Source organism: Thamnophis elegans, chromosome 7, assembly GCF_009769535.1.
Source record: "Thamnophis elegans isolate rThaEle1 chromosome 7, rThaEle1.pri, whole genome shotgun sequence".
Classification (NCBI taxonomy): Eukaryota; Metazoa; Chordata; class Lepidosauria; order Squamata; family Colubridae; genus Thamnophis; species Thamnophis elegans.
The window spans coordinates 30,089,531-30,117,168 of record NC_045547.1 but is presented as its reverse complement, the minus strand read 5'-3'; the positions used below and the strand labels follow the sequence as shown (position 1 = coordinate 30,117,168).

The window sequence follows — 27,638 nt, the reverse complement described above, 5'->3', positions numbered from 1 at the left end:
ATAACAGAATGAGCTCCCATTACTTGTCCCAGCTTCTGCCAACCTAGCAGTTTGAAAGCATGTAAAATGCAGGTAGAAAAATAGGAACCACCTTTGGTAGGACGGTAACAGCATTCCTTGCACCTTCGGAATTTAGCCATGCTGGCCACATGACCACGGAGATGTCTTTGGACAGTGCTTGCTCTTCGGCTTTGAAATGGAGATGAGTTCTGCCCCCTCGAGTCGGGAACATATGTGCGAGGGGAACTTTTACCTTATGAATCAGGAGGCAAGATATACTTTCTCCGTATATTTTTCTTGGTTTTCTGTGCATAATTTACATCCTGTAATTATAGCATGAATCATTGACTTAGGATCAAATTAATAAAAGCATTCAAAACTTACTAATTGCCTCCTGCTTGGTGCTGTTCATCCCAGTGCAGGAAAATATCCCTCACTGTAAAATCCGCAGCAAGTTGGAAAGAGAAGCTATAAAATAGCAGCAGCCCCCAACTTTTTGGCCGCAGGGACTGGTTCCTTGGAGAGGCTTTTTCCATGGACCAGAAGGGGTGTGGTTTCATGTGCTGCCAGCATCCTGGGGATGGAGCTTTGCTTGTTTGCATGGCCCAGTTTCTGGCATGCCATAGACAGAAGCAGATCCGTAGACTGGGGGTTGGGGACTCCTGCTCTATAGCAGGAGTCTCCAGCCTTGGCAACTTTAAGCCAGTCGATCTTCAATTTCTGGCTGGGGAATTCTGGGAGTTGAAGTCCGCCAAGGCTTAAAGTTGCCAAGGTTGGAGACCCCTGATATAGAGCATGTTAATAGTACACCTCACAAGAAACTATTCTACCAAGAGCATTCTCCTTAAAAATATGTATGTCTAAATCAGAGGAAGGCTTTCTGACCAATTTCTGCTCTATGAACTTTGAAAATATTTTTTGAATTAAAAAAATAAGATTGGTAATGAACGTACTTCAAAGTGCCAGCTACTTGTATAACCTTTGTTTCAAAGAATACTTCTGGAATTCATATAGGTCCAGAAGATGCTTTGAAAGAATGAAAAAGGGTGAGTCCTTTATTTGAAAGCGAATGATCGTAGAAGATAACAGTAAGCTGGGAGTGGAAGGGTTGGATAGAGGGCATCCAATGGGGGAGCGAACTTAATGGTTTTGGCCCTGATAAATGGATGTTTGGACACTTGCCATGACCACCATGTCTGCTCGCCAGGTTATTAATGTGCCTCCAGCCCCAAGAGTGCTTAATTGAATTTAAGTTATGTTTTTGGGTAAGGTGTGGCAAAGATGTCTAGGTGTATTCAATAACCACATCTATGGCTCACCCCGAAAGAGTTTTGGAAAAAGAATCTCCAGAATGGAAGCAGGGATTGTTGTCAAGAGTATGAATATTCATAGACTGGAACAGATCAGCCAATGAATAGGCATAGCAACTGGGTAGCCAATGAGGGCTGTTTTAGAAATAGAAACTTAAGCTTGGAGTCTGGGCATGGCTTGGTTGAGAACTGAAACTGAAACTAGTCTGTAAGCTACTGTTTCCCTGAAAATAAGACAGTGTCTTATTTTCTTTTGAGCCCCCAAATAAGCTCTTGGCCTTATTTTTGAGGAGGTCTTATTATTTTTGAGGTGCATGAGGCAGCGAGCATAGTCACCTCATGGCTACTGCTGTATTCAATATTTTCAGGGTGGGCTTTTTTAGGGGAGGGTTTATTTTAGTGCATGCACTCAAAAGCCCGATTGGGCTTATTATCCGGGGAGGTCCTCTTTTCGGGAAAACTGGGTAGTTCTGAGTTTGAGTTTTATTGACATTTACATGCTGCCCACTCCCTTGGGACTCTGGGCGGCTCACAGACAAGACAAAAGAAACATATATAAAGAATTAAAATAAGGATACAATTATTAAAATTTCACACCATGCATACTGTTAGAGTGTGGCTGGATACTGATCAACAGCCCCAGGCCTGCCGGAACAGCCAGGTCTTAGTAACTTTACGGAAGGCCGGAAGAGTAGTGAGGGTCCGGATCTTTACGGGAAGATCGTTCCATAGGGCCGGAGCAGCTACAGAGAAGGCCCTCCCCCGGGGAGTCGCCAACTGACATTGACCGGCTGACGGCACCTGGAGGAGGCCCAATCTGTGTGATCTTATTGGTCATTGGGAGGTAAATGGCAGGAGGCTGTCTCACAGGTAGCCAGGTCCTAAACCATGTAGGGCTTTAAAAGTAACGACTAGCACCTTGAAGCGCGTCCGGAGACCAATGGGGAGCCAGTGCAGCTCGCGGAGGATAGGTCTAACATGGGTGTATCTAGGTACACCCAATATCGCTCGTGCGGCTGCATTCTGGACCAACTGCAGTCTTCGAACACTCTTCAGGGGCAGCCCCAGGTAGAGCAGCAGACTCTCAGAGTCTGCTGCTCTGAGTCTAAATTTATCTTATCTGCTCTGAACTCTGAAATGAAACTGTTCTCTCCTGCTTGTAACTTCTACCAGGTTGAAAGAATCTACTATTGGTATTGTCCATTTATTCCCCCCCCTCTCTCTCCATGTATGTATGTATGTATGTATGTACGTACGTACGTACGTTATATATATATAATAATTCGATATAATTCAATTCCAAGCATGGGTATGGCTAGCTGATGAGAGCTAAATAGCTTGAAATAGATCTATACTAGTCTCCCTTTATTTATTTATCAGCATAAATATAACAAATGTAACAAAAAGGCAACAGTAAAAAATATTGGGTTTCTGTCTGGATGGTCTCTTGTGACGAGCCGAAGACAGAGAGTAGAAGTGTGACCTTCCTCCCATATTTGGGCATACCAGGGGTTGTGACTTTAAATATATATATATATATTTTTCTGGCACTATATACAGAGGTAATATTGGACACTTGTGAATAATGATCCATTATAGTTTTTATAATGCTCAATTATAGTTTTTATTTATTCTAAACATACTGATCTCTAGCAAGTTTTCTTTTACACCTAATCTTTGTATGCAGTTGCAATCTTTAATTCTCATGGCTGTAAAAAATTCTTTCTTTGACCCAGCTTTAAACATTAACAAGTTTTACAGGATTTATCTGAAACAGATTGATTCGTCAAACCAATTTTTACACACAATGAATAAACAGATAACTTGGTCCCAGGGCTTGTAGCATGATGGTTTTTTTTTCTTTTTAAGCGCAAGGATATTTAATGGCTTTTCATTCTGTTTAATTCACATTATTTATTAGACTGCTTTAACCCTGGCATTTTAAACTTTATGAATGGAACATAATACAAATTGTAGTATTGTGTTGACCTATATTTAATCTCAATAATGTCAGCAGGCTGATTTTTTTTCTTTAAAAAAAAGACAATAGAGGCTATTAATAATTTAACAAAAATCATCCTGGACTTGTGTGAGGACTATTAATCCAGTGTTATTTCCCTGTACTCTATCCCACAGGATTTGTGTGGCTAGGATGAAAATAATATATAATATCTGTCAATCCATAAAAAGAACATTCCTAAGAATGCTATTCTGTTTGTGAATTATGCCAAATTTCTTCCTGATAAAAAGCTTTTAACAAAGCATGAGGAGGTCTGAGCAGGAATAGAACCTAAAGTATTAAAATACTTTTTTTAGTGCTTACTTAAAAGTTTTTTTAAGTATTAACATTTGGGGGAACACTTTAAAAGTACTTATCTCCAGTTGCCCCTTCTCTGTTTAAAAAAAAAATGGTGAAGATTGATAAGCTATTGTGAGTCTATGGAATCACCTTAATTTTTTACTGTTTATAGAATGTGTTATGTTATGTTTGTTGGTCAATGACTGTAATAAAAGATCATTCTTAAAATACGCTAAACCTCTTCTGGCTTGGAGGATTTACTTCTGAAAACTGACAAACCATCTCAGAAAGACATGGTCCAGAAGAAGGTTCAACATAATCCTAAGAGAAATGGAACATTCTGGAGTTCTCTGGAACATGTTCCCCTATCAATGATTTCTGCACATTCCTAATGAAAAGAAATTATGAAATTATAAATGATCATAGAGCAATCTCATAAAGTAGTTCAATAAATACAATCAAATTCCATCTGGTGCCTGCAATTTATTATATGCAGAATGACAGCAAGTGTCAGAAAAAGCACAACATCATGGAGGTACAGTTAGTGAGTAGGCCCAGAGGCAACATACCACTTTGGCACAATTGATCAGCATAATTTATACAAACACACTAATAAATACATAATAAATCATTAGAAGAATAGCAAGGACTGATCTGGGGCTACCGTGGCACATAGACACCACTGGCAATGCCAACATTATAAGTATAATCTTTATTATCATTGTACTTAAATACAACAAAATTGGTTATTATCCCACAAGTCAAGCACACCATGGCAGGGCAGGGGGAAAACACACGTTCACCCCTCCTCTAGAACAGTGGTGTATTGTATCAGGCACAGGCAAGAGCTAAAATATTTACTGATGAAATTTATCAGTTCGCCCGGTTAGGGCGAAAAGGGGGGGGGAATCAAGGTCTTGGGTTTTTTTAGGCAAGAATATCTGGAGGCTGTGACCACAGGAGAATTACCAAGATAAAGTGAATCAGTGCTGAACACTGTGGCACAAAAATTATTGTATGCAACTTAGTTTGATGCAACAGTAGCAATTCCATATACCAAAATGAAATTGGATAAAGAAACGTTTAACTTGATAAGACTCAAGACAGAAAAGTGGGATTAAAATTTTAAGTCATTAATATATAGTCTGGACATTGAGTTCCTTTTGACAGCTGTCATTTTCTTTCCTGCACAAAACAAAGCACTTTGGAACAGATCCTGTGGAGGAATTTACTCAATTCTGTTAGAGTGGCTCCTGTATTTAGCTTCAAGGTCTTAGTTCTTATGACTCCTGGATCAGCTAAATTGTTTGAATGAACTTCAACTACATAAACATCCACAGGAATAAACCCAAAGGACCATTTTGTGGAGGCTCAATGTCATATTTTCTGAATATGTACCTGATATTTCCTTTTCACAGCTTAGGTTCATGGAGAAGAACTCCAAAATGGGCATGGAATGGCAGTGGTTATATTTAAGCCTGGGGACAAACACTATAAAAGCACATCAAGCACATCACTATGCTTCAAAGTAAAGCAACGGCCAACAGTAAGAAGACCACTATTGGCTAGAGTAAAACAAAAATAACTTAAATAAATAGTTACTGTGATGAAAAATAGTAATAAATACTAGTTTGGCCTGTAAACAACCTATTTTTCCCCCACATTAGATTTCCTGCTCCCCTACTGTGTCTAAAATAAAACTGATCAAGCTTAAAGAATGAGAGAGGAATTAGTCCCACTCTCTGTATTCTTGAAGAAATACTGGAATGTGATGAGCCCAGATTCAAGAGGGGAGACAGGAAGAGGAAAGGTTGGCAGTCTGGAATGGAAATAGGACTGTTACCCACCCACTTCTCCCCTCATTCATCCAGGCCTGGTATCAAGTCTGCAATGCTGTCCACATAGTAGTGAGGCACCAGGTCCTTAGCTGAAGGGCTGTCACTGGCCATGTAAGCTTGTGCCTCTTCTAAATGAGAGACACCTGTCAGGGTCAAGACAGTATCAAGGCCACAGTTCTTGCCAAACAGTATATCCGTCTCCAGCCGATCACCCACCATAAGCATACGGGATGGATCTACACCAAAACGCTCTACAATGCATTCAAACATGTATGTGTTTGGTTTTCCAATTACTGTTGCTTTGCGGCCAGAGGCTGTTTCAACTGCAGCAGTGAGACTCCCTGTCCCTGAAAGAGAAGAGACAAAACAACCACCAATCAAAAGTTTGACCTCCATTAGCAGCAGCAATCCAGGCACTGCCTGACATATCTAGGTAATCCAAATGAATGGACCCAATAAAGGATGAGTGAAACGGGTCATTTTGGGTTCAAACTAGCGAGACAAAGTAAACTTAAAGTTTCACTTAGAGGGATGGGTTATTTTACTATTTATGTGAAATAGATTCACATGATTCTAAAAATTTTACTGCAAGTAACATTGTAATCCAAGAAATTCTACCAGCTCAATGGGATGCCAGGTGAAAAATCTTGGATTCCAAGGACTTATAAGTACAAGCTTCCCATTTGTTCAGAAACAGATACATTTGAGTATGTAACATTTCAAGGCTAGAATTAGATATGAATGGATATTTATTACACTGTATAATGTAAGTATGTATGTATGTATGTATGTATGTATGTATGTGTGTGTGTGTGTGTGTATATATATATATATATATATATATATATATATATATATATATATATATATATATATATATATGTAGTGTATGTAGTGTGTGTATGTATGTATGTATGTATGTATGTATGTATTGTGTCACAACCCCGGTATGCCCAAATATGGGAGGAAGCATATTGCTTTCTCTATCTATCGGCTCATCACAAGAGATCATCCAGACAGAAACCCAATATTTTTACTGTTGTCTTTGTTACATTTATTTATCAGCACAAATGCAGCACAAATGCAATATATATATGTATATACATACATACATACATACATACAGTTATAGTTATACAGTATACACTTCAAGTAGTATTCCTAATAGTAATGTATACCTAAGATCAATCAGTGAACTTTGGAGTAAAGATTTCAAATAAAGTGGGGAATAGATAACCTTTTTATGAGGGAAAGACTAGAATGTAAGAACTCAATCAGGCAGAATCCTAGAATCCAAGGTTTGGAAGGAACCCCTAGAGGTCTTCTAGTCCAACCTCCTGCCCATTGCAGGTTTCCTGTTTTTTACTGGCATTGTAACTTTTAGTGGTGACTAAATTAACTGTTTGCAAGTCAAGGCCTTGGCTTGCAAATGCTGCCATCCTAAGAGCTCAGTCAGGCAGAATCCTAGAATCCAAAGTTTGGATTCAGTGCAGGATATTTCTAAATTCCACAAAAACTCATACAGCTCTAAAAGGAGATGCTTGCAATGGTCCAGGGGAAACAGATGCTGACTCATCTTATTTGAAGAACTGTGCAGCAGCAGCTTAATAGAAATTTACTTTCTACTTGCAAGTCACTTTACTAAAAGTCATCTTATTGGAATTGCTGGTTAACAACCATGCAAAGTGGGGCTATCAAAATAACAAATCCTGAATACAGAAACTGCACCAGGCTCATATCTTAGCAACACACAAGAACCCCCACCAGGTTACTTGATTACCGGTAGTGCTAATAGACCAAAGTGTTCTTCCAACAATGATTGCTACTGAAATATGGAAAAGGGTGACATAAAGGCTAAACTCTTCAGCGTTTTAGGAAAAGGCACACTTGACTTTGACAACATCAGTTAACAACATCGAACATCCCTTCAGTTCACACTATCCATATCTGGTCAAAGCTTTGCTCAGCTCATCAGGTTTCTTCAAATAAATTATGGTGTGTACCTCTATACTGCATACGGCTATCTGAATGAAATATTAGTCCGTTTGAATCTCATTATGGGACATTTATGAAACTGTAGAGAAAGCAAGATATCAAAGACCAGAGTAGATGATATAGCAAGGGTTATACCATTACTTAGCCTTAAGCCTACCCAGATCGTATGAACGCTTTGGAGGATTGTTTTTTCTCTATACCCTTTTTCTTCGTTTGTGTAAATGCAGGACCAAGGCCGGACCGTGTCCTCTCCTGTACCGATCTAATAGGCCCAGGGCAGGGCAACGCAATTGGGCCTCGGCGCCCACCCGGTGCTGGCAAGGGGGCTCCAGAGCCTGGCTCCCTCCGGCCCGCCGCCCTCACTCACCCGGGGTGCGCTGCCCACTGCTAAGCGGGTGCCAGGGGTCTGGATCGGTGGCTACCAGCAGGCACCGCGGGTCGCGCAAATAGGCGCAGGCCTCCGAGAGCTTAGCGAAGGTGAACTGGTCGTCGTAGCCGACGACGACAGCGCGCACCGGGAGGCCCTCCTGGCCCGGAGGCTCTTCGTCGCCATCCCCTTCTTCGCCGGTCAGGCGGAGCCCCGCGTCGCGCAGCTCCCCGCGCAGCCCTTCCCCGCCCAGCACGAAGACCCGGCCCGGGGTCGAGGCGGCCGAGTCTCCGGCTCCGGCTTCCCCGCCCAGAAGGCGCTTGCGGAGGTAGAGAGCGGAGCAGAGAGCGGAGCTGAACACCTGCTCGCCGCGGACGCCGCGGAAGCCCAGGCGGGAGAAGCGACGCTCCAGCTCGGCCACCGAGCGGCGGCTGTTGTTGGACACGAACAGGGTGATCTTCCCGTTCTGGTTCAGCCGCTCCATCAGCTCCGGCGCTCCGGGCACCGCCCGCTCTCCGGTCCACAGGACCCCGTCGCAGTCGAAGAGCAGCCCCTGCGCCTCGTCCAGCACCTCGCGCAGACAAGCGCCGCTCAACCGCTTGCAGCCCGCCATGCTGGAACTGCACTCGCCACCCACCCCCCGTCCCCCTCGCGGAGACGCAGCCAATCAGAAGCGCGCCGTTCCCTTGACGGGCTTAGGAAACGGTACCAATCAGATGCCTGGAGAGCCGGGGGCTCGACCTGGTTGGAACGACACGGAGGGGCGGTGTGGAAGATCGGGCGGAGCTGGGAGCGGGGGGGGGGTGGGGGTGTCCGACGTCCTATCGCGGGTTGCTGGCGAGATGAAGGCAATTGAGAGGGGAAGGCAGGACGGTTTGCCCGAGGCGATGAAAGCGAGGCGGGCTGCGTGAGAAGCGGTGTACAGGGGTGGGGGGCGGGAGAAAGAAAGAAAAAATGCAAAGAGGGCGTTCTGAGCAAAACCCGCCAGGGGGCGCTCGTCTTCCTTTCTAACTGAGCAGCGGGAAGGGTAAGCGAGTGTTCCTCCGCCCCTGTAGCTTTAGCCTATTGGTGGAAGAAAAGAAGGAAGAGGCGGGTCAAAATAAAGTGGCACGTGCTGTAAACCTGCTAAATCAAACGGTAAAAAAAAAGCTCGACGGGCTCCTCTTGCAAAGGAGCGTTTGAAAAACTCACCTTAGGGACCGTGAGAAAAAGCGGGGTACAGAGGGACATTATTATATGGGAGATTATATCCTAAACCTACCTACTTAACTACCTATCTCTATCATATCTCTGTCTGTTTATCTCATCTATCATCTATCTTCATCACCATGTGATTTAAATAGTGTCAGTCTCACATATATGACTCCAATGCTGAAGAAAATAGCAATAGCACTTAGATCAGAGGTGTCATTCATCAGGTTCTGACCAATTCCGGAGAACCGGTAGCGGAAATTTTGAGTAGTTCAGAGAACCGGTAAATACCATCTCTGACTGGCCCCTATTCTCTGCCTCCTGAGTCCCAGCTGATCGGGAGGCAATGGGGATTTTACAGTCTCCTTCCCCTGCCAGCCCACCATGCCATGTCACACTCACCAAGCCATGCCCACAGAACCAGTAGCAAAAAAAATTAATCCCACCACTGACTTAGACTAATATACCACTTCAAAGTTTACAGAGTCAGCTATACCCCCCCCCCAACAATCTGGGTCCTCATTTTGCAAACCTCAGAAGGATGAAAGGTGGAGTCAACCTTGAGCTGGTCAGGATTGACTGTTGGCAGTCTAACAGAATTAACCTTGCAATATTGCATTCTAACCACTGCACCAGCACGGCTCCTTATTAAAATAGTACACCTGTTCAAGTCATCCAAACTACTGATTCAATTTTTTTCTCCTGGAAGTATTCTTGCTACCTTAAGAAAAAAAAACCCTGTTGGTAAACTCTCTTCAAGAAGCTGGTTGAGGATAAATGCCAAACAGTTGCCATAGAAATTAAGAGAATTGCCTGAGATACTGCTATCACTTCTTGGTTTCCTACTTTTTCCTCTGTGAAAAGAATAAAAATAAGGTGACAGCCTGTAGGAAAAGGAGTGGCAGAACCTAGGGGTGGAGTTAAAAGAAGAATCAGCCTAGAGCTGAGATGGTGAACCTATGGCAGGCGTGCCACATGTGGCACGTGTAGCCATTTGTCAGGGCACACAAGGCGTTGCCCTGTCAGCTGGACAGCGCGCGTGCGTGTGCTGGCCAGCTGAGTTCAGCCTTTTTAAAATAAATTTTTCACCCACCCCAGGCTCCAGAGGCTTTATAGGAGCCTGGGGAGGGTAAAAAGAGCCTCCCCCCCCCCAGATGCCCTCCGGAGGCTTCAGGAGCTTCCCCGAAGCCTCCGGAGCGCAACCCCCCCCCAGCCCTATGGGCAAACCAGAAATTCGGGAACAGACCCAGTTTGCTTATAGGGTTGATTTAAGTGACTTCTGGTTTGCTCGTAGGGTCATTTTTTGCCCTTCAGAGGCTTCAGGGAAGCCTCCTGAAGGTCCCTGAAGCCTCCAGGGGGCGCAGGGGAGGCTGTTTTCGCCCTCCCCAGGCTCCTATAATGCCTCTGGAGCCTGGGGAGGGTGAAAAGAGCCTCCCCCCCCCAGATGCCCTCCGGAGGCTTCAGGAGCTTCCCCAAAGCCTCCGGAGCGCAAAAAAACAAAAAAACCCAGCGCTATGGGCAAACCAGAAATTCGGGAACGGACTTCCGATTTTCTCGTAGGGTTGGTTTAAGTGACTTCTGGTTTGCTCGTAGGGTCGTTTTTTGCCCTTCGGAGGCTTCAGGGAAGCCTCCTGAAGGTCTCTGAAGCCTCCAGAGGGCCTCCAGGGAGCGCAGGGGAGGCTATTTTTGCCCTCCCCAGGCTTCTATAATGCCTCTGGAGCCTGGGGAGGGAGAAAAAAGCATGGAAAAATGGGGAGGAGTGCCTCTCATGCGCACATGCGCACTGTGTTGCATTATGGGTGTGGCATGCTCACGCATGACCCCCCTGCACTTCCCCCCCTTATGGCATGTGAGCCAAAAAAGATTCACCATTGCTGGCCCAGAGTCTCAACTTTGTCACAAATGGACTAAGCCCAAATTCCCTTGAATTCCATAGACCCTTATTTAACTCCAAGCAGGTGCTCACCATTAGTTGAGATGATTTCTGTGCATAGGCTGCTTAGAAATAAATCTGTTGAATTGGACCTTCGTTTGTGGATCTGCCCGGCACAGGTACAAGGTTGGAAAATAAAACACATTCTTGAAAGCACATTCTAGTCATGCAGAAACATGCAGAAAAAATTTGGCTGTCCAGGAAAGAGGATTTGAACCAGTGGTGGGATTCAATTTTTTTTACTACTGGTTCTGTGGCATGGCCTCGTGGGCTTGGTGGGCATGGCAGGGGAAGGATACTGCAAAATCCCCATTCCATCCTGATAAGCTGGGACTCGGGAGGCAGAGAATAGATGGGGGCAGGGCCAGTCAGAGGTGATATTCACTGGTTCTCCGAACTACTCAAAATTTCCATTACCGGTTTTCCAGAACTGGTCAGTACCTGCTGAATGCCACCTCTGATTTGAATTCTCCAGGATTTGAACTCTTCAGCTGCTTCTGATGGGCCACTTTTGTATTGTGGTTTAGCGAAAGGGGAAAAAGCCACAATAGGTCACGTGACAATCTGAGTTTGATGCCCCTGCCTTGCTGCATTTGTTCAATTTTTGTGTGTGTCTATGTGTCATGTAGGACCCAGAATTTTTATTATGCTCTCTCTTGTCTATTAGTTCATTTATCAAACATTATATATTGCCTACACTTTTGATTTTATGGGGAGAAGGGTCTTTCAATTGCAATTTTATTTTATTTGCCTATCCTTTCATTTGTTTTTCCTGAAGCAGTACCTAAAAGTGAAAATTAATAAAAAGAGTATTCATTGGCAATGTATTTATTAGACTTTATAATGTTACAAAACACCTTTTATTTCAATAAAACAAGAGCTGTATTTATCTTTGATACAGGCAAAACTGATACAGTGTTTCTTTGATTTGCCTTTTACCTGTATGAACTGTTTAGATCATCTTAGATGAACTAAACACATCCTTAAACTTGAGTTATAGATAAAATGTTACCCCAGCGAAATAACTAACCACTTTTTAAAAGGGTAAAGTATAAGTCTCATAGATAAGATTAATGCAGGATGTATGGTATAACTGCAGTAAAGAAGATAACATAGTCTATCTTCTTTTAACATTTATTCAAATGTCTTGTCAAAAATAAAAAATAAAAAAGCAGAGCACTGTTAATGAAAAGCTACTTTGTACCTTATAGATTGAACAATAGAATAGTAGGAATGTGAAGTGTGTTGTATAAAATTGCTGCTTCTGTACAGGGCTTGGATTGAAATATTGCATGATACTAACTTATACTAACTGATGCTTTAATGTCTGCAAGCAGGAAGGGGGATTTTTTTGTTTATTTGGGGGTGAGGAGTTGATTTAAATAGACCATACATAAGGGACCCGAGGGAGATGACCGTTGTACCTTGATGCATTTGGGGGACATCTTAACAAAATACCAGGCAGAAAGGAACTGCAACAAATTGGATAGGCAAAAGCAAAGCCAGTGAAACTCTTCCTCTCAGACATTCTCTAGAGCTTCTACATTCTGAGAAGCAGCAGCTGGAGAGCTGTTCTTTCTTTCGTTGGCTTCTTTCTTCGTATGGACGGAATCTTTGGGTGTTTCTCTACTGCAGACTTTAGTAGAATCCTCTTCAGCTGCAGCTGCCTTATTGTTCGTAGCTTCTGAAGGAGGCCTGGGTGATGGCAGAGCTTTGAGGCTCTGCCGCCTGGCAGGCTGGGGAGGGAGTGGTGGTGGCACACCTGGGGCTCGTGCTGGTCCCCCTACTGTTCTTCGGGGCAAGGCTTTAGGGATGGAGGGAGACTCTGGAGGAGGAGGAGGAGGAGCCATGTTCCGGTGAACAGGGGGTGTGGTTTGAGGGTGGGGTGGAGGCATGGTAGGTCTGGGTGGAGCAACCCGCTTAGCTGTAAAGGAGAATGAAAGAAAGAGAAGTAAAATCCAATATTTTAGACATTCTTTATTCTAACTCCTGCGTCTCAGCTCTGCATGAATCCAGAAAAAATGCTGTCACAGTTGATATAAGAGTCTCTTTTAATTATTTTCTTTCTATGTATTTGTCTTTGCATCTGTTTTTCAAAACTGAAATAAAATTATTTCTAAAAGTGCTGGCTTTTTATATGTGTTATTTATATGTGTTTAACTGCATAAGGTGGTTCTAACAATGCAGAGTAAACTGAAATCTGAAATCTATATTTAAGACAGATTATACCCAACCGTATCAATCTGCAATACGAATTTTCTACATATGTTTCCCTCTATTTTATTTAGTATTGTCACTTAAAGTACATACAGAGTTATGCACTAGTTAGTCAACCTTGAACATGCCATGGATTTTCTGAACAGGACAGTAAAACAAAAGACAGCTATGAATAGCAGAATGGTAGGGAGGTAAACAGAATGAAAGAGCCAACAGGTACTATGGCATTGCATATTTCCAGATAGGTTCTAATTCTGTCAATGAAAATATATTGTGCCATTATTCCATTACTTATTAGCTGATTTTTCTTTTATTAAAAAAATGTAAGAAGTAGGAAAGGTATCAATATAAGATGTTATCATCAGGTCTCTGTAAAATTCAGAGGAATACTGATTGCACAACTAAAACCTTTTGAATCTCCCAAGCTACAAACTATGTTTTCAGAATACAAAATAGTCCCACTGTCGTGTCCTTAATGCAAGTATCTTGCTACAATCCCATTTGAAGAGTTCTTCAATCACGTGGGAACATTGGCAGTTGGTGTCAATAAGAGAGGTAAAATGATTACTATGAAACTTACTTTTTCGTGAGGTCTCGTCAGCAGAAAGAGAGGTAGGTGGGCAGATTGTTGTTTCAGTAGATGACTGGGTCACTTTTGAGGACACTGTTTCTGGAATAACCTCAGCATTTTTCCTGCCAATGTGGAAAAGTCTTATAAATTCTCATTTGTCCAAAAACAATTAGTATAAAGAGAAATTCCAGAAATATGTCCATTCTTAATCCTTTGATATCAACCACAAGCCACTAAAATGGGGGCTGACCTGTATTTTGGGAAGATTAGAGTGAAGTTTATACTCCATTTACTGACAAACGAAGAACAGCTGAAAGTTGCTTTGTGCATCCCAAAGATGATTTTAAGTTTTAAAAACTGATTCCCAAATTGTGGTTTCTCCTTTTTCTCTTTTGCTAATCAGTTTTTCTTTAGGATTATTTTTTAACGTAAGCTTGAGGGAGGGACTATTAGTCCTGCTTTTTATATGCTACTGACTATTGGTATTACAAGGTCAGGTTAAAATAGCAATAGAAATAGCACTTAGACTTATATACCACTTTGCAGTGCTCTACAACCCTCTCTAAGCGGTTTACAGAGTCAGCATATTGCCGCCAACAATCTGGGGATGGAAGGCTGAGTCAGTCTTGAGCCTGGTGAGATTTGAACGGTGAAATTGCAGGCAGTCGGCAGGCAGCAGAAGTAGCCTGCAGTACTGCTCTCTAACCACTGCGCCACCATGGTTTAATGCTTTAAATTATATCCTATCTCATAATGATGGTTGGGGAGCCTTCTTTGGAGGGTTTTTTTTTTTTACTGTGTACAATATGGCTGCACAGCAACACACACCGGAGCAGACTAAAGCAGTGTTTTTCGACCACTGTGCCGTGGCACACTAGTGTGCCGTGACATAGTGTAAGGTGTGCCGTGGGAGAATTACTTTATATATAGTCAATATAGGCACAGAGTTAAATTTTTTTAACATTTTCTAATGGTGGTGTGCCTCGTGATTTTTTTCATGAAAAAAGTGTGCCTTTGCACAAAAAAGGTTGAAAAACACTGGACTAAAGTAAGATAGAGTAGCTTGTGATGGGTTAGGTAGTCTTTATTAGAAACCCGGCCATTGTCTTAGAGTAGGATATAAACCAGATCATTATGTTAAGCTGTAAGACAATTGATTTGCTTACATATACCATGCTATTGTAGGTATAGTGATTATTTATTTGATTCCTTCTTTATTATTTTTACAAATGTTTTATTAAGCCAGGCTTAGACTGGTACCCTGTCTTTTTGAATCTAGTGTATTAAATAAACAACACAACAGTATCATGTTATGATAGGTAAATGAGCACATTGCATCACTATGAAGAAGAATTGTATCTGAATAAAAAGTGGAGAACAGAAGAGTGTGTAATTGAAATGTATCGCTACAATTTTTTGCGGAACTGATATAAAAGAATACAATGTATTAACTCCATATTATAGTAACTGACCCCATGCTCTATATCCGTGAGGGCGAACCTGTGGCACATGTGCCACAGGTGGCACACGGAGCCATATTTTCTGGCACGCCAGCAGTCAGCTTCGGTGCACATGTGCATGCCGACCAGCTAATTTTCGGCCTTCTGGAGGGCCGGGAGGGGCATTTTCACTCTCCCGAGGCTTCAGGAAAGCCTCCGGAGCCTGGGGAGGGATTGTGCATGCATGTGCGGGGGTGGTTGCACATGCATGTGCAGGTGGGCAGGGACGATTGAATTGGTGTGGGCACGCGCAGGCACAATCTTGGCACGCCATAAGGAAAAGGTTCACTATCACTGCTCTATATGTATATTTGTGCTGTTATCCCGATGCTAACTCAGATGAATACTTTCATGGCCTTTTCATTCTCAGCATTCTTTGTAAAACTAAAAGCACAGCTGAAGGTTATATTTGTCTATGTATACCTTTCTTCAGGAATAGGGGGATTAGATTCCAAAGGCAGAAACACGGCTGTAGGTTCTTCTGTTGTGGAGATGTTTTGGTTTTTGATGTCTAATGGAGGAGTAAACAGACTGGAGACATTGAAGTCGATATCTTATGGAAAAAAGAAAAATAAATGCATGAGACAGTCTGAGTGTCTGGAAGCTATTATAATGTTCTGCACTTCTCTCTAGCAGCAGAAGGTTCACCTTTGATTCCTTCCACCTCTTTTCATAAGATTTATCAGTGCTCTAATAAAGAATACTCAATTCATGCCAAATCAAGAACAGACAGCTTAGTTAAAAGTCAGAAGCCTGTGACTCTTCCCTCTAAAACCCTTAAAAGTTAATGCCACAATCTAGGTCTTTAAATTGCTAAAATACACTATTTGTTCATTTATCTACTTTTTGATTAAGAAAGCACTTCCCATCTAGGATCTAGGTTTAGCTCTAGAGAAATGTGGCTGGAATACCATGATGGACAGTGGTGGGTTCCTACCAGTTTGGACCGGTTCGGCCAAACCAGTAGTGGTTTGGCAGTCTGGGTCACTGGAACTGGCAGCGACCCAGGCCTGCCATGCTTGTGATCTTGTTTTTTGCTTCTGCACATGTGCAGAACAATTTTTATTGCACTGTGCATGCGCGTGCACAGCGCGCTTATGTGCAAACTGGCAGTAGTGCCTGCTGGAACCCAACCCCGATGATGGCATTCCATGCATAATTTAATGAAGTGCCTTGGAGGTTCCTTTCAGAAGTGTTGGTAACTGCATATAAATCATACTTGATTAAATCATCCACATACAGCTTCTGCATCTGCCACTGATTTGAGTTTTCCCCAAGAATGGTTCATATATACTCAGTTTTTACCCCTGTATCTTTAAAAGAATGAAGTATTTTAACGCCATTTGTCTAGCCACATTTATACAGTACTTGCTTTTAAATATTAAACATCATTAATATAAATTATACATTTTCTTTTCTCCAAAGAAGCACAGCTTAGAGCTCCTACACACACAAATACACACACACACAGAGACACACATTTTGCAACTTATTCTAACCCTGGATTGCAAAAATCTTGCTATTGAAACTTGCATGACAAAGAAAGACATATAGTACATGAATGATATAATTGCAATGCATAGTTACTCCATAAGGCACATAGAGATTTCTTTTTCATAGTGTCTAAGGAATTCACAGAATTCGTTTATTTATTCCATTTTCCAGTCTTTCTAAGCTGTCCTTTTCAACTGGGTACCAACTGCATGTGTCTGCTTACAAGCCTTGTAAAAGAGTCCAATTTGCCCTGACAAAAAAAGAATTCAGATTACCTCCTGGAAAGAGGATCTCAGCATTTTGTATGAGAGGCTCCACCACTCCTACAACTTGAATGGAGGACACAGAAGCCATGTCTAGCTGCACTTGGGACCTGCGAGAAAGAAGCCAAGAACAACACTGAGCAAATTCTGAAGCAACAACCTATATAATTCATTTCTCCTAATCTCCCTTGCTCACTTTTACAGGTAGGCTTTACCCACATGTCAGCATATAAATATTAAATTATCCTGCTACTTAATCTCTGAACATCTAATGAGATTTAACCTCTAATGAGATTTAAGTGCACATAAATAATTTAACAATACTATCCTCTCTATCAGCAATATTATCCTCTCATCCCAGGGTGAATGCTTTTTATATTTATGTGGTACTAAACAGGAGGTGATCAGATAAGGCTATTATTGTTAAAATATATACTGATATATATTAATTCCCTGAAAAGAGAAAACATATTTCAATATTGCTTGCTCTTGAAAATGTGTAGGAAAGCATGCAGTCTTGTCTTTCACAAGAATTCCCATCTGTTTCTGGTTGGTTACTTCAACAACAGAATATTAAGTTGAAAGCACTGCTGTTCGTATGTGTTTTCTGAAGAACTGATTAAAACCTGATTTGAAAGGTATTAAGAACTGGTTTAGGAGGACAAGCAATTGGATTTCCCCACCTTCATTTTGGCAGTGATTGCTCATTCAGTTTCTTTCATTTTTTGAGAAGTTTGAGAAATGCCATATAAAAATATAGAGTGCGATAAATAAACTTTTCACACACAAGCAGACACACACTTTCTCACATTAGGAGAGCTGGCAGTGACAAAAAACATTGAAAAGGTTGAAAGTATGACAGTAAAAGAGAGCTTGCTTTGGAGCTGTGATTGGAGAGATCCAGAAGAAGCTGATAAGTTGTCAAACTAAGAGGGATTTAGATAGTTTTGATTGATGAAGAAGTGCAGAATCCAAGATAGACTGAGAAAGATCACCAAAGATGGAGAAGGATGTGACACAGGATCACGCATATTCCATACAGATGATCAGAGGAAGAAGCTGATTGGAAGAAACCCAGCAGTATCCCACTAGCTACAAAAGACTACCAACTAAAGGTAATTACTGCCTCTCATTAAGGTAGAAATTACCCATAGTTACATACATATTCTATAAGGAATATAGTGACAATATCTTTACTCTAGGGAAGGTATTATTTAATAACGTAACTAATTATGAAGTTATTTACAGCATTTTAGAATCGGTTCCAGCTCCCACCTCCTGCCCATCTGCACATCATCAAGATGAAGAGCGAGAGGAGGAATTCTGGGAGTTGAAGTCCACAAGTCTTAAAGCTGTCAAGTTTGAACACCCCTGGGTTTTTTTTTTCTAAAAGGTTAGGGGTGCAAGGGTCTTGTAACTTGACAGCTTTAAGACTTGCGTGCTTCAAATGCCAGAGTTCCTGAGCCAACATTTTGGTTGCTAAGCAAGAGCGTTGTTAAGGGAGTTTCACCACATTTTACAAGTTGGCCACGCCCACATGGCCACAAGCCACTCCCACAAAGCAGGCCACACCTGCAGAAGAGGTTTTCAAAAGTTTGAAACCCACCACTGATAAGTATATACTATATGAAACAAACATAGTATATTGTCTTCTGGGACATCTATACTTTACCTTTCATTCTCCTGAGGCCACAGTAGGTTGGGTCCTAGGACAATGGCAATGTTGCTTGGGGACATTTTATTAACTTCCTGTTGTTCAGCCAGCTTGGCTAAAAAACGAATCAGATACCTACAAAGAAAGAGTGATTTGTAGAAGCAAAACTCAGTGCCTTGATTTTCTTAGGGTTCTCATATTTTTCTATTGAATGCTGACCTACCACAGAAAGCCAAGAAGCAGAAAAGCTTTACATCTTCATTTAAGTAAGCCTATAAGCCAACTTTCTGAATTAAGGCAGTGAACATAAAAATGCAAACATTCAAGAATATTATTATACATTATAATAAAACTTAAAATTGATCCTTGAAAGTTTTAAAAATGTATATATGTCACACCTCATGTTGTTGTAGTTGTCCTTGGGAAGAAGATTACAAACATCCTTGAGGCACTCTAGTCGAACCTCTGGTTCTTTGGCACTGAAAAGGAAGAGTGAAGGGGAAAAAAAGGATGTGATTTTTTTTTTGAGGCAGAAAAGGAAGGGCAGAACAACTTGAAAATAAAAAGGATAATAGAGCTTGTGAGAATTTCTCATATTATTTTGTATTGCCTAATAGTAAAAGACAATGTAATCAGATTCTGGCTGTATTTCTTTTCATGTACATCCTCTAAGGCTTCTCAGATATGGATGGAGCAATCATCACTGCCAATAGCAATAGTACTTAGACTTAAATACCACTTCATAGTGCTTTACAGTCCTCTCTAAGTGGTTTACAGAATCATCATATTGCCCCCAACAATCTTGGTCTTCATTTTACCGACCTTGGAAGGATGAAAGGCTGACTCAACCAGTCAGAATCGAACTGCTGGCAATTGGCAGAATTCGCCTGCAATACTGCATTCTAACCACTGTGCCACCAAGCTGTCTTTGGCTCTCAGTTGGTGGAAGCACCTGACTGAGCTTCTCTGAGGGTAGAAGCCAAACAAGTTGGGTGGGTTTCGTTAATATTTCCATGGGGGTGTCATTTGGGAATACTAAGGTTAATTTCTAGACTGTTTCTTTTAATGGGAATAAAGCAGTGGCAACCATTTCATGTTGTTGTGTTGCCAAGAAATTACACAGACGTGCCCATGAAATTATCAGGAGTCAAGTTCAATGCAAAGGAACCTTGATGTGAAAGTAGATTTGATTGTCAGAGTTAATTGCTTGAGCTGAGATTCAGTCTCAGGTTTCTACAGTTTATTCTAAACTCAAACCACTGGATATACTGTATATTTTATGGATCAGAATATATTACACATTCTTCTTCTGCACCATCATGTGTTAGGAAGATTTTTTTGACAATTTATAAGAAAACAAGTTAATCGCCAGTACTATGAATATCAGGAGATTAACAATTATACACAAACAGTAGGAAATTTCTGGCTTCTTGTTGGGTTGTCATTGTTCTATCTGCCTATGGGAAATTGAATAGGACTAGAACTGGGCAGAATTAGTACTCTAAGAATAATCTGAGCTAGAAACAAAATTGCATATATTTCTGAGAGTTTTCTTTTAAAAGAAGATCTCTGCTGAAATATATAATTTCCTTTTACCTTTTTAATGTCATTAACTTATATCTGCACTTTCTTAATGGCTGTGTAGCCTGACCTGTGCCAGCATATACAGTGGATATAAGAACTCTACACACCCATTAAAATGCTACCTCTTTTTCCAATATAAACAAGGGGGTAAGTATTAGTTTGTCAGATAAATAAAACTCAACCAAAGACTGAAATAATTATAGTGTGCTTAAGTCCGTTTTTCTATTTCCAACTCACCTGGCAGCTTTCAGCCAATCATCATAGAGTTCAGAGGTCATCAACGGCTGTGGCAATTCTCGTAGGTAACATTTTAGTGCACCTGGAAGCAAAAAAGTATATTTCTGACACAATATGACTGCCTAGCTGTAAACAAAATGTAAATTGCCTGGTATGTTTTGAATGTTTCAATATTATGAGAAATCAGTATTGTAATCAATGAGTTTGGGAACTGTTTTCCAAACTGTCTAAAGAACTTTAAGTTGTTCACTGCTGTCTGAGGGGAAAATGGAATTATGCTGTGTAAACTTGCCACATTTAATGATGTTCAAAGTAAATACTTTATTTTCCTGTGAAGCAGCAAGGGAAGGTTGCTTAGAAGTTCGCAGGTGAGAGGAAGTGTGCTTTGCTTCTATTTTGCTCTACTCAAATTTCATTGAAAAGCCTCTTTGATGATTGATCAATCGATCAATCAATAGATAGATAGATAGATAGATAGATAGATAGATAGATATAAACTTTATTGCCATTTTTTTTACTGTGAGTGCACTGGTACCCATTAAAAATGAAATTCTGTTGCCTGCTTTCAAAAGTGTACATATACATAACACACACACACACACACACACACACGCACACACCTACAACCATACATACATATATTAATCACTGTCCATCTTGAATACATATTGGAAAGAGGAAGTTTGAGAGTTCACAAGGTTGATACTATATGGAACAAAATTGTAACCAAATCTGGATGTTCTGCTTTGGAAACCACAAAGCCTCCTCCCAGAAGGTAACAAGGAAAACAGGTCCTGAAGAGGATGTGTAGTAGTCTCAGGCAAGATCTCTTCTGATCACCTACCTGCCACAGCATGAGGGTCTACGTAGAATTCATCCAGAATATTTGAGCCACTGTCAAGATAGTATTTTAGTTTCTTCAGCACAGAAGCTCCAGCGGCCAGCCGGAAGAGCCCCTAAAAGAAGAAATAAAAATAAGAGAGAAGCCAGGAGGTCCGTGGCAAATGAATGGCTGGACAGAGGGTGGCACCTACCTCTTCCCGCATACCTGTGGTCAACAGCATCATAACACAGGCTTCAATGGGAAGTGCAATCTCTCGCCCAGCAGCCTTCAGGTGAGTCTCTAATGGCATGCCATACACCCCTGGTACAGCTGCATCTAATGGAAAAGGAGCATCTAGACAAGGAAGGAGGAGGAGAAAGGTCAAAGATTAAAGAATGTTGGTCTCTTAATTTCCACAGTTATCTCCTCTCTACTCTTCTGGCCTAATATCAGTTTTTTTTGATGTACACAGAACAAAAAGCTGAAGCCATTTCTAGCTTACTACCACAGTTTAATGCAAACATCAGTTAATGCAAACGTCAATTAAAAAGGACCACAACTAAACAGATGAGCAGAGAATGTCCCTACTAAAAGTATTAAGGTTCAGTTCCCACATACTATATTTGCAGCCCTTTCTCCTTAATATTCTCAAAGCTCTGGCTGAATAATAACAATTTATTTATTGCTAATATGTCACATCAAAAAAGTCATCTCAAGTTGTACCTGTTTGGTTGTCAGAGCTCATTAGCTCTGCCAAGCTGGAATTTAGAGATTCCAGGGACCTCTGATGATATTCTGCCTGGATTTCCAACAACTGCCACCGAGAAACATGCAAACAGAATTGTAATTCTAATTAATATTTTTCCTACAAGCCTTGTCTATGGAGAGATGAAATTTTCAGAAGTGATGTGATTTTAAAAATATAATATAAATAAAATATAAGTAGAGTAGTTAAGAAAAGGAATTAAATCTTACTTTGATAAAGTACTTAGCATAGCTGTCCTCCTTGGTTGAAAAATGATATAAATCAGCCATATATTCATCCTGGAACAGTATTGGGAAATATTATTCCTTGATGCACTCATGAAAAATTAAACAAAATTTCATCACTATATTTTTTGACATTCATTCATTACAGCAGAGTTTCCCAACCTAGGTGGCATTGACATCTGGACTTCAACTCCCAGAATTTCTCATGTCTGGCTGGAGAATTCTGGGAATTGAAGTCCATGCATCTTAAAATTGCCAATTTTGCATTACATCATCAACAAAATCCTAATAGAGATAGGGAGTATACTTGTACTTCTCAAATATAACTGCATGGCTGTCAGGATACATGTATGCAACTAATGGAAGCCAACAAATTCTTATGCTTCCCATTGGTAGCCATTACAAGATCCATGACTTTCTAAGCTAGATTAGAATAATGAGATGCAGGGCTTTTGCAATAGTCTTATTTTAGCAATCAGGTAGGTTTTGGGGTGACAATCATTAGAAACTAGTTTGGCATTTTGAGCTCACTTATGGAAGCTACCCAATACACAATAGAATTGATAGTAGAGACTGGTTCCATCACTAGACAATCTAAACACAGCCAGTCTGATGAACTCTGTGACAAAAAGAAACTACATCAACACTCTATTCTTTCTAGTTTATTTTTTAAACTCTTTCTCAGCTGTCCTGTACTTGATGAATTTCTTACACAAGCACATTTCTTTATACCAGAATTGAAGAGTGGACTAAGATAAATCAATATATTCTTGATCAAGCTGTCTCTATGTTTAAGTACCTTACTCTGCTCCACCCTCCTCTTCATCTCCTCTTCCTCCTCCTTCAGATTCTCCAACTTTAAGGCAGCTGACGAGGCTCCTGAAGTTGTGACAGCACTGACACTGTTATTGGAATTCTTGGCAGCTTGGTTTAGACTGCATTTTTTTTAAAAGAAGAAAGATGTGATGGTATTTCAAAATTAGGAAACAGGATACGTTTGATATGAAAAAAATTCTTAATAATCAGGGTTTGAGCTGTTATTGTGAAGCCTAAGACTGACACTCTGGATGCAAAGTGCAAACACCCATGTAATGCTATATTTCCTGTGGCATGGGAAGCCCAAACTGTTTTAACAGCAGTTTGTGCAGTGTAGGGAGTTTGTTGAGAGGGGAAGAAATCTGATTCTTTTGATTGTTTAGAAATAAGGCAGGATAAAAATGAGTCAAGATTGGGACACTTAAGAGATTCCTTCATAACATATGAATGTAATATTATTCCAAGTCAAGCCATTAAGTTGGCAACATCTTTCCCTTTGGCATAACATGGATAGCATAAGAGCACTATGGGCATTGATGGACAGTCACATACTTTTAAGTAAATGGAATGTAAATTAGTCCTATCTACAGATGGAAAGTTGCAATTAATCAGATTTATTTCTAATGCTCAGTTATATGTTCTATCTTAATTATTCCTTAGTTCATCCCAATGCAGTATTAGAACTGATAACAATTAAGTAGGAGAGTGACTTTATAGTTATACCACTCATATAACAACAGCCATATGTATATCCATACAATTCTTATGTCCCAAAATACAGCACCTGTATCCACTTGAACACACAGATGAAAATGTTGGGTGGAAGGTCTTTCCATAAAAATTAATTTGGTAATCAGGAAACCGGAAAGAGGAACAACGCTACACTCCCTGTAATGTTTGTGTGTATAAACATGATTCTTTTGGGGCATTGCTTTGCACTGACAGTGGACTTCTGGAAATACCGTACATATTATTACATTTTTCTCAAAAGAGGCAGAACACAAAGCTAAACATTAAAATAATATTTTGGGTTTATGATACCTAAAGTACATTATGGATTTATGGAGGCTGTAACCAGTAGGCCCTTTATATACACTATAAGAATATGTGGTTTATTTTTTCAGTTAGCAAGCATAGTAGTGAAACATTTTACTGATGTGAATATGATAGCAAGCAGTTACTAACTGAAAAGACATCTAAAAACATGAAAGCCACTTCTAACAACCTTGAGAATTTAGTTTCCTATTACTGACATGGATTGATGGCAGTTATCCAACTCTTGCAGCTGTTTTTATTGACTAATTCGGAAATGGCAAGTATTGATGCTGAGATGTACTGCACGCAAAGTAGGAGTTCCACCACTGAGCACTCACCTCTCCTTAACCCATGCATTTGCTTAGAAACATTAAATAATTTATGCACGTCAGCATGGAAAACAAATAGTAATGTAAGACCTCCCAAACTGAAATGCAATTGAACAGGCATGTAGGAGATCATCCATTTGTGCAGTTTTCCCTAACCTGGCATCTCTTAAATACAGGCAATCCTTACTTAACGGCTGCTAGTTAACATGTGACATCATGCTTAATGATGGAGGATGATTCACATAACTGCAGCTGCCAATTGCTGTAGGTCAGTGTGCTCACATGACATTTCATTTTATGACCATGCCATTTAGTGATGGAGTTAGTGGTCCTAATGGCAGTTGTTAAATGAGGACTATAATATGCCACTGGCCATGCTGACTGTGAGTAATAGGAAGTACAGTAGAGTACATCTGGTAATAGATTAGAAAAATGATATGCTAAAGATCTGAAGTAGTTTTGAAGTGCTAAACTGTGTTTTGTTCAAATATCAGTTGGCAGTGATTGCATTATATCATAAGCCATTGTGGCTAGCTCACACAAACCCTAAACCTCAAATCCAAGGAAATTGTAATCCAGAATGTTAAATTAGTTGGTACTTTAAGGCTTTGGATGGCAGGGATCTTGCTGCCAAGGTGATGTTATCAAAAACACAACAAGCCCCTGGTGGAATGTGAGTTACATCTTAAGAGACTTTTCCCCCTCACCCATTTCAAAGGTTACATTGAGCCCTCTCCATTTTTCTATTTCATTATATCCCCCCCCCCTCCCGCCCAGTACCGGCTTTTGATGCTGTTCCAATCCAGAATATGTTTCTGAAGGTTCTTTTTATGTTTCAGGATGACAGGCAGCTCCTCCTTGAAGAGATTGGGATGAAGGAGTTAGGGCCGGTTCACTCTATCATCAGTTCCCATAAGCCCATCCCCATCAATAATTTTTAACTTAATAAATGTTAAAATGGTCTTTAGATATACCTAGATATATGGTAATAATGCGAATGATAATAATAAAAATGCCAAATATAGTCTAAAGCAGTGTTTCTCAACCTTGGTGACTTTAAGTCCTGTGGACTTCAACTCCCAGAATCTGGGAGTTGAAGTCCACAGGACTTAAAGTCACCAAGGTTGAGAAACACTTTGACTCTTATATTATTATGCAAGAAGCCATAATAATAATAAGCTACAATGGCCAGCAGTAACAAAGTTACTTTGGAAGATCTTCAAGAAATATAATTTGTCTGGGACTTCCGGGGGGCGTGGCCTGTTGCCGAGGAGGACTCCACCGAGCTCCTCAGAGATCTGGTCTGTATATCTAAATAAGATCATAGATAGCACCCCTTTTTGGCTAAGAAAGGGGCAGGGAGGATAGCCCCGTAGGTTAGGATCTAATCGTAAGCCACAGCCTTTTTTCCTTTTTGGCTGTGGAAAGAGATTAGAGCCGGCCGAAGCGGAGCTTTTATCTCCAGCCATTTCTTCTCAGCTGCCTTTTTTTTTTGGCAGCCCCAGACAGGCTAGCCCCCCCCAGGACAAGACAAAGTTTTTTCAAGCTAGAATTGATACGGGCGGGTCCCACCCCTGTGAGATTTATGTTTTCATTACTATCGTAAATACCAGCACCATTCGTCTTAGAGACTTCTTTGTCTAAACAGACCTCAAAATGGCGATTTCTCTCCGTGGATGATTGATGTACTTAGCCGGTGTTATCTTCCTGCAGACTGCTCCTTAACAAAATAAATTTTTCTTCTTTGGAAATAGAGGGGAGCGAAGCTCTGCTTACTTGCTTATTTATTATGCCACCCAAGTCAAGGAAGCGTCTTGCTACAAAAGAATTTAAAGAATCTTCATTGGAAACACAGCCTTTGTCTCCTATGCCTTCTGCTGGGGAACTTTTAACACAGGAATATCTCCTTAAAATGCTTAACGCTTTTAAGAAAGAAATCAGGGAATTTGTATTGGAATTATATGATGATTTAAAATCTAAAGTTAATCAAATGAAGGCGAATACGTTTGCAGCTGTGTCTGCTCTGTCAGATTACTCTGCTGAAATAGAGAACAAATTGGAAAGTCTGGAGAAGGCTAATTTTAATTTGACTACCAATATTCAAATTTTACAAGAAAAAATTAGAAATAACGAAGAACAGCTTATGATGTTAAATTTTAATAGGAAGGCATTTGCGATAAGAATTAGAGGATTCCGTGAAAAGGAGCAAGAGAATTTGAAACAGACCTTTGCTGAAGCCTTCAGCCATGCGCTGGGAAGCCCGGGACTTAACTTTGATTGGCAGATTCGGAAAATCTATCGCCAGAACTCATTGATAGCGGAACAGCGACAGCTCCCGAGGGACGTAATTATACATTTCTCTACAAAAGAATCTAGAAATGCGATTGTGCAAAAGCTTCATAATAACTGTCTCCGAATTGACGGCCAAGACCTGATTGTTTTCAAAGATATTCCTTCTCAGATGTTGAAAGAAAGAAGGGATTACGCCTTTTTAACTAAGGAGCTTAGGAGCCAACAGATTCGATACAGATGGGAGGCCCCTGCCGGTATCACGGTTACATTTGAGAATCAAAGATTTCGTCTTAACTCTGTTTCGGAGGCTCAAGATTTCTATTGTAGGATTCTGAAGGCGGGACTTCCTGACGCGTTTGGAAGAGTGGAGAGACAAACGGAAGGAGAAGCCGAGCGGTTGGCCATGTGGTTGCAAGATGGAGGGGGTAGCCCCTCCTCCCTCGGAGAAGCAGAAAAACGGAGATCGAGAATTTAGACATTTCAAAATGCTTGAGGACTGAATGGGGGTTTGAGACCTCTCTCCGGTAGAAAAAGCGGACTAATTTTTATCAGAAGGGAAAGCTGGGTGAAACTACTTTGAGCTAGATTTTAAATTAACGTTAGCATAAATTTGATAGTGGTAAACATCAGACAAACAAGGGATGAGGGTAAAATTTACGTTGTTTAAAGCTTATTAGAACAGAAAGCCGGTTGGGATTATCTTAAGATAAGTGTAAAAAGAATGCGGAATGATTTATGGTGTTTAAAATTTGTTAGAAGGGACTACTTTAAAATAGAAGGATAACTGATTCTTGCTGAAAGTATTATTTGAATATGTGGAATGATCCATGTTATTTAATTTTTACATGAAGGGAAAGTTGGTTGAAATTGCTCTGAATTACATTTTAAACAAATGCTAGTA

General features: G+C 40.7%; 1 protein-coding gene across 1 annotated transcript in view; it reads right to left on the bottom strand.

Moving 5' to 3' along the window:
• Window positions 1-4,072: 4,072 nt before the first annotated feature.
• Window positions 4,073-27,638, bottom strand: part of SH3BP1 (SH3 domain binding protein 1) — a 41,484-nt gene continuing 17,918 nt past the window's right edge. Inside the window, exons 6-20 of the mRNA XM_032221129.1 lie at window positions 25,226-25,302; window positions 23,065-23,200; window positions 22,251-22,319; window positions 21,999-22,089; window positions 21,487-21,629; window positions 21,297-21,408; window positions 20,453-20,534; window positions 19,030-19,110; window positions 18,650-18,766; window positions 16,990-17,087; window positions 15,644-15,773; window positions 13,731-13,843; window positions 12,460-12,857; window positions 7,810-8,476; window positions 4,073-5,794 (exon numbers count right to left, since the gene is read on the bottom strand). Coding sequence (XP_032077020.1) covers window positions 5,469-5,794; window positions 7,810-8,476; window positions 12,460-12,857; window positions 13,731-13,843; window positions 15,644-15,773; window positions 16,990-17,087; window positions 18,650-18,766; window positions 19,030-19,110; window positions 20,453-20,534; window positions 21,297-21,408; window positions 21,487-21,629; window positions 21,999-22,089; window positions 22,251-22,319; window positions 23,065-23,200; window positions 25,226-25,302 — 2,640 coding nt within the window. The 3' untranslated portion in view covers window positions 4,073-5,468. The remainder of the gene's footprint in view (window positions 5,795-7,809; window positions 8,477-12,459; window positions 12,858-13,730; window positions 13,844-15,643; window positions 15,774-16,989; window positions 17,088-18,649; window positions 18,767-19,029; window positions 19,111-20,452; window positions 20,535-21,296; window positions 21,409-21,486; window positions 21,630-21,998; window positions 22,090-22,250; window positions 22,320-23,064; window positions 23,201-25,225; window positions 25,303-27,638) is intronic.